This window comes from Rhinopithecus roxellana, chromosome 7 (assembly GCF_007565055.1).
Source record: "Rhinopithecus roxellana isolate Shanxi Qingling chromosome 7, ASM756505v1, whole genome shotgun sequence".
Classification (NCBI taxonomy): Eukaryota; Metazoa; Chordata; class Mammalia; order Primates; family Cercopithecidae; genus Rhinopithecus; species Rhinopithecus roxellana.
In genome coordinates, this window is record NC_044555.1 from 109,565,862 (window position 1) to 109,572,358 (window position 6,497).

Below are 6,497 nucleotides of genomic sequence, written 5' to 3' on the forward strand. Positions count from 1 at the left end.
AATAATACACAGTATTTCACTATATGAATTTATCACAATTTAACAAGTTCTCTAATATTTGACACTTTGGCTGTTTTCCGTTTTTGTTTTGTGCTGACATGCATGCACAAGCACACATATGCAAGAACACAAATACTACAATGAATATCTAGATTAACATTTGTGAGAATATGTCCTAGCATAAATTGCTAAAAATAAAATTTTTGAATCAAAATGTATAAACAGTTGTTATTAGAGATACTGTAAATTGTTTTTCAGAAAATTGCATTAATTGACACGCCAAAAAACAATGCACAAATTGCTCATTTTCCAACATCTCCATCAACACTGGGTTTTATTCAACATTTTTATTTTTGCTGATCTGTAATAAATAGTGAAATCTCATTTTTACCTTTATTTGATTATGAGTAAAATTCAGAATGATTACATATATATTTATTGGTCATTTTTATTTCTCTTTTGGTAAATTGCCTATTCACATCTTCTACTCATTTTTAAATTGGGTTGCTTATCATTTTCTTACAGATTCATAAGAACTTTTGTTAATTAAAGAAATTATCCTTAGCAAACTAATGCAGGAAGAGAAAATCAAATACCACATGTTCTGAATTATAAGTGGGAGCTAAATGATGAGAACACATGAACACATAGAGGGGACCAACACACACTGGGGCCTATCAGAGGGTGGAGGATGGGAAGAGGGAAAGGATTTGGAAAAATAACTAATGGGTACTAGACGTAATACCTGGGTGATGAAATACCCCCATGAGATAAGTTTACCTGGGTAACAAACCTGCACATGTACCCTTGAATTAAAAATAGAAGTTTTAAAAAAGGAATTAGCCCTTTGCCTTATATGCTGCAGATACATTTTCCCAGTTTTTTATCTTTTTTTTTATTATACTTTAAGTTCTAGGGTACATGTGCATAACATGCAGGTTTGTTACATATGTATACTTGTGCATGTTGGTGTGCTGCACCCATCAACTCGTCAGCACCCATCAACTCGTCAGCACCGATCAACTCGTCATTTACATCAGGTAAAACTCCCAATGCAATCCCCCCTCCCGCCTCCCCATGATAGGCCCCGGTGTGTGATGTTACCCTTCCCGAGTCCAAGTGATCTCATTGTTCAGTTCCCACCTATGAGTGAGAACATGTGGTGTTTGGTTTTCTGTTCTCGTGATAGTTTGCTAAGAATGGAGGTTTCCAGCTGCATCCATGTCCCTACAAAGGACACGAACTCATCCTTTTTTATGGCTGCATAGTATTCCATGGTGTATATGTGCCACATTTTCTTAATCCAGTCTGTCACAGATGGACATTTGGGTTGATTCCAAGTCTTTGCTATTGTGAATAGTGCCACAATAAACATACATGTGCATATGTCTTTATAGCAGCATGATTTATAATCCTTTGGGTATATACCCAGTAATGGGATGGCTGGGTCATATGGTACTTCTAGTTCTAGATCCTTGAGGAATCGCCATACTGTTTTCCATAATGGTTGAACTAGTTTACAATCCCACCAACAGTGGAAAAGTGTTCCTATTTCTCCACATCCTCTCCAGCACCTGTTGTTTCCTGACTTTTGAATGATTGCCATTCTAACTGGTGTGAGATGGTATCTCATTGTGGTTTTGATTTGCATTTCTCTGATGGCCAGTGATGATGAGCATTTTTTCATGTGTCTGTTGGCTGTATGAATGTCTTCTTTTGAGAAATGTCTGTTCATATCCTTTGCCCACTTTTTGATGGGGTTCTTTGTTTTTTTCTTGTAAATTTGTTTGAGTTCTTTGTAGGTTCTGGATATTAGCCCTTTGTCAGATGAGTAGATTGCAAAAATTTTCTCCCATTATGTAGGTTGCCTGTTCACTCTGATGGTAGTTTCTTTTGCTGTGCAGAAGCTCTTTAGTTTAATTAGATCCCATTTGTCAATTTTGGCTTTTGTTGCCGTTGCTTTTGGTGTTTTAGACATGAAGTCCTTGCCCATGCCTATGTCCTGAATGGTATTCCCTAGGTTTTCTTCTAGGGTTTTTATGGTATTAGGTCTAACATTTAAGTCTCTAATCCATCTTGAATTAATTTTCGTATAAGGAGTAAGGAAAGGATCCAGTTTCAGCTTTCTACAGATTTAAACCATCAAAGATCAAAAGAGACAAAGAAGGCCATTACATAATGGTAAAGGGATCAATTCAACAGGAAGAGCTAACTCTCCTAAATATATATGCACCTGATACAGGAGCACCCAGATTCATAAAGCAAGTCCTTAGAGACTTACAAAGAGATTTAGACTCCCATACAATAATAATGGGAGACTTCAACACTCCACTGTCAACATTAGACAGATCAACGAGACAGAAAGTTAACAAGGATATCCAGGAATTGAACTCATCTCTGCAGCAAGCAGACCGAATAGACATCTACAGAACTCTCCACCTCAAATCAACAGAATAACATTCTTCTCAGTACCACATAACACTTATTCCAAAATTGGCCACATAATTGGAAGTAAAGCACTCCTCAGCAAATGTAAAAGAACAGAAATTATAACAAACTGTCTCTCAGACCACAGTGCAATCAAACTAGAACTCAGGACTAAGAAACTCACTCAAAACCGCTCAACTACATGGAAACTGAACAACCTGCTCCTGAATGACTACTAGGTACATAACGAAATGAAGGCAGAAACAAAGATGTTCTTTGAAACCAATGAGAACAAAGATACAACATACCAGAATCTCTGGGACACATTTAAAGCAGTGTGTAAAGGGAAATTTATAGCACTAAATGCCCACAAGAGAAAGCTGGAAAGATCTAAAACTGACACTCTAACATCACAATTAAAAGAACTAGAGAAGTAAGAGCAAACACATTCAAAAGCTAGCAGAAGGCAAGAAATAACTGAGATCAGAACAGAACTGAAGGAGATAGAGACACAAAAAACCCTCCAGAAACACAATGAATCCAGGAGTTGGTTTTTTGAAAAGATCAACAAAATTGACAGACCGCTAGCAAGACTAATAAAGAAGAAAAGAGAGAAGAATCAAATAGATGCAATAAAAAATGATAAAGGGGATATCACCACGGACCCCACAGAAATACAAACTACCATCAGAGAATACTATAAACACCTCTATGCAAATAAACTAGAAAATCTAGAAGAAATGGACCATTTCCTAGACACTTACACTCTCCCAAGACTAAACCAGGAAGAAGCTGAATCCCTGAAGAGACCAATAGCAGGCTCTGAAATTGAGGCAATAATTAACAGCCTACCAACCAAAAAAAGTCCAGGACCAGATGGATTCACAGCTGAATTCTACCAGAGGTACAAGGAGGAGCTGGTACCATTCCTTCTGAAACTATTCCAATCAATAGAAAAAGAGGGAATTCTCCCTAACTCATTTTCTGAGGCCAACATCATCCTGATATCAAAGCCTGGCAGAGACACAACAAAAAAAAAGAGAATTTTAGACCAATATCCCTGATGAACATTGATGCAAAAATCCTCAATAAAATACTGGCAAACCGAATCCAGCAGCACATCAAAAAGCTTATCCACCATGATCAAGTGGGCTTCATCCCTGGGATGCAAGGCTGGTTCAACATACGCAAATCAATAAACGTAATCCAGCATATAAACAGAACCAAAGACAAGAACCACATGATTATCTCAATAGATGTAGAAAAGGCCTTTGACAAAATTCAACAGCCCTTCATGCTAAAAACTCTCAATAAATTCGGTATTGATGGAATGCATCTCAAAATAATAAGAGCTATTTATGACAAACCCACAGCCAATATCATACTAAATGGGCAAAAACTTTGAAAACTGGCACAAGACAGGGATGCCCTCTCTCACCACTCCTATTCAACATAGTGTTGGACGTTCTGGTTAGGGCAATCAGGCAAGAGAAAGAAATCAAGGGTATTTAGTTAGGAAAAGAAGAAGTCGGTGCGTCCTGGGCTCGCTCGGGATTCTCGCCTGGCGCGGCCGGGGAAAGGTGAACAGTGTGGCCCGCCATGTTCTTCTCCGCGGCGCTTCGGGCCAGGGCGGCTGGCCTCACCGCCCAGTGGGGAAGACATGTAAGGAATTTACATAAGACAGCTATGCAAAATGGAGCTGGAGGAGCTTTATTTGTGCACAGAGATACTCCTGAAAATAACCCTGATACTCCATTTGATTTCACACCAGAAAACTATAAGAGGATAGAGGCAATAGTAAAAAACTATCCAGAAGGCCATAAAGCAGCAGCTGTTCTTCCAGTCCTGGATTTAGCCCAAAGGCAGAATGGGTGGTTGCCCATCTCTGCTATGAACAAGGTTGCAGAAGTTTTACAAGTACCTCCAATGAGAGTATATGAAGTAGCAACTTTTTATACAATGTATAATCAAAAGCCAGTTGGAAAGTATCACATTCAGGTCTGCACTACTACACCCTGCATGCTTCGAAACTCTGACAGCATACTGGAGGCCATTCAGAAAAAGCTTGGAATAAAGGTTGGGGAGACTACACCTGACAAACTTTTCACTCTTATAGAAGTGGAATGTTTAGGGGCCTGTGTGAACGCACCAATGGTTCAAATAAATGACAATTACTATGAGGATTTGACACCTAAGGATATTGAAGAAATTATTGATGAGCTCAAGGCTGGCAAAATCCCAAAACCTGGGCCAAGGAGTGGACGCTTCTCTTGTGAGCCAGCTGGAGGTCTTACCTCTTTGACTGAACCACGCAAGGGACCTGGCTTTGGTGTACAAGCAGGCCTTTAATTTATATTGAACTGTAAATATGTCACTAGAGAAATAAAATATGGACTTCCAATCTAAAAAAAAAAAAAAAAAAAGAAGAAGTCAAATTGTCCCTGTTTGCAGATGACATGATTGTATATTTAGAAAACCCCATTGTCTCAGCCCAAAATCTCCTTAAGCTGATAAGAAACTTCAGCAAATTCTCAGGATACAATATTAATGTGCAAAAATCATCTTTTTTTTGTTTGTTTTGTTTTTGTTTTTGTTTTTTTTTTTGAGATGGAGTCTTGCTCTGTCACCCAGGCTGGAGTGCAATGGCATGATCTTGGTTCACTGCAGCCTCTCCTTCCAGGTTCAAGCAATTCTCCTGCCTCAGCCTCTCGAGTAGCTGGGACTACAGATATACACCACCATACCCAGGTAATTTTTGTATTTTTAGTAGAGATGTGGTTTCACCATGTTGGCCAGGTTGGTCTTGAACTCCTGACCACAGGTGATCCACCTGCCATGGCCTTCCAAAGTGTTGGGATTACAGGCATGAGCCACCATGCCAGGCCCATTCTATTTTTAGTTTTATCTCATGATTTCAATCATATAGAAGTTTTGATTTTTATGTAGCCAAAAGTATCAATCTTTTGTTTCATGGCTTCTGAATTTTCCTTTACATTTTCAAAAACTAATTTTAACCCCCATTTCTTTATCAATAGCAAAATTTAAACATTACCTACTACCTTCCCACAAGACTGACAAGTTGTTTAAAACCTGTAATTCCTGACACTATTTTTTCTGTTCTGTTTTGTCCCCAGCCCAGTTTTATGGAGAAAGGTGTTAGGTAGGTACTACAATTCAGTACTTTGGGTTTCAGCAGTGTTCTCTCTTCTATTTGTCATCTTTATTGCATTATTTTTGGTGTTTTTATATCAGTAATTAGGTTTTTAAATTATCTAGCAAATATTTACCAATTGCTTCCTCTATACCAAGCACTGTGTGATACAAAATTGAGGTAAGAATTTTGAAAATTGAATAAACCCAATATTATCAGTATTTTCATAAAAATGTATTTTAGTAGAATGGGGGATTGGGGAAAGATAAACAAAAAATAAATAAAATTTTTGCAAAATTAAGTACCAGGAAGAATACAAATAAGGTACTGAGATAAAGTTTAGTAGCAGGTAGGTAGAGGGCCAGAAAAGGCAACTTTTATTCTCCAGTTCCTCCTTGTCATGGTAGCTTGCTCTTATTTCACTTATGCAATAACCTCTCAAATGTCACTGAAAAATCTGGATTGTAATTTTCTCAAAGTTATTTCCTATTTCCTACATTAACTCTGTGTTAATGGGGCCAAATGTGCTAATTGTTCAGCTTAATCGTCTTCCATCAAACTGGATTCTGTCCATATGCCTAGTGAATTTTTCATTTTCTGTTCATATTTATAAAGCAAGTTACAAATTGATCAGTATATTTAGCTGATGTGGATTCTGCAATGATCATATGGTTCACTAACTACCCTTGGTAAGTCTCCCCTATCTGGGAACAATTGTATCCAGAGGGCTATGGCTGACAGTGAATGCTCTAAACAGCTGTTCAGAAGACAGAATTCAGGTGACATTTTTGAGAAGCATTTATTTGTCTCCCCTGATCCTTCCTAGCAACTGCTTCTCCAACGATTACCCTCTTTTGTCCTCTGCTAAAAGGACTTTTATAGCTGCCTGTGTTCTGCCACTGTGGCAACTGCCAATGGG

At 38.2% G+C, this 6,497-nt stretch overlaps 1 protein-coding gene across 1 annotated transcript; it reads left to right on the forward strand.

Annotated features, from left to right (window-relative positions):
- Positions 1-3,964: 3,964 nt before the first annotated feature.
- LOC104674738 (NADH dehydrogenase [ubiquinone] flavoprotein 2, mitochondrial-like) lies at positions 3,965-4,850 on the forward strand. Its single transcript, XM_030934739.1, has one exon. The coding sequence runs from the start codon at positions 4,027-4,029 to the stop codon at positions 4,774-4,776; it is 750 nt and encodes a 249-aa protein (XP_030790599.1). The 5' UTR covers positions 3,965-4,026; the 3' UTR covers positions 4,777-4,850.
- Positions 4,851-6,497: the final 1,647 nt, after the last annotated feature.

Coding starts and splice junctions, on each gene's coding strand:
- LOC104674738 (XM_030934739.1), top strand. CDS start 4,027: ATGTTCTTCTCCGCGGCGCTTCGGGCCAGGGCGGCTGGCCTCACCGCC.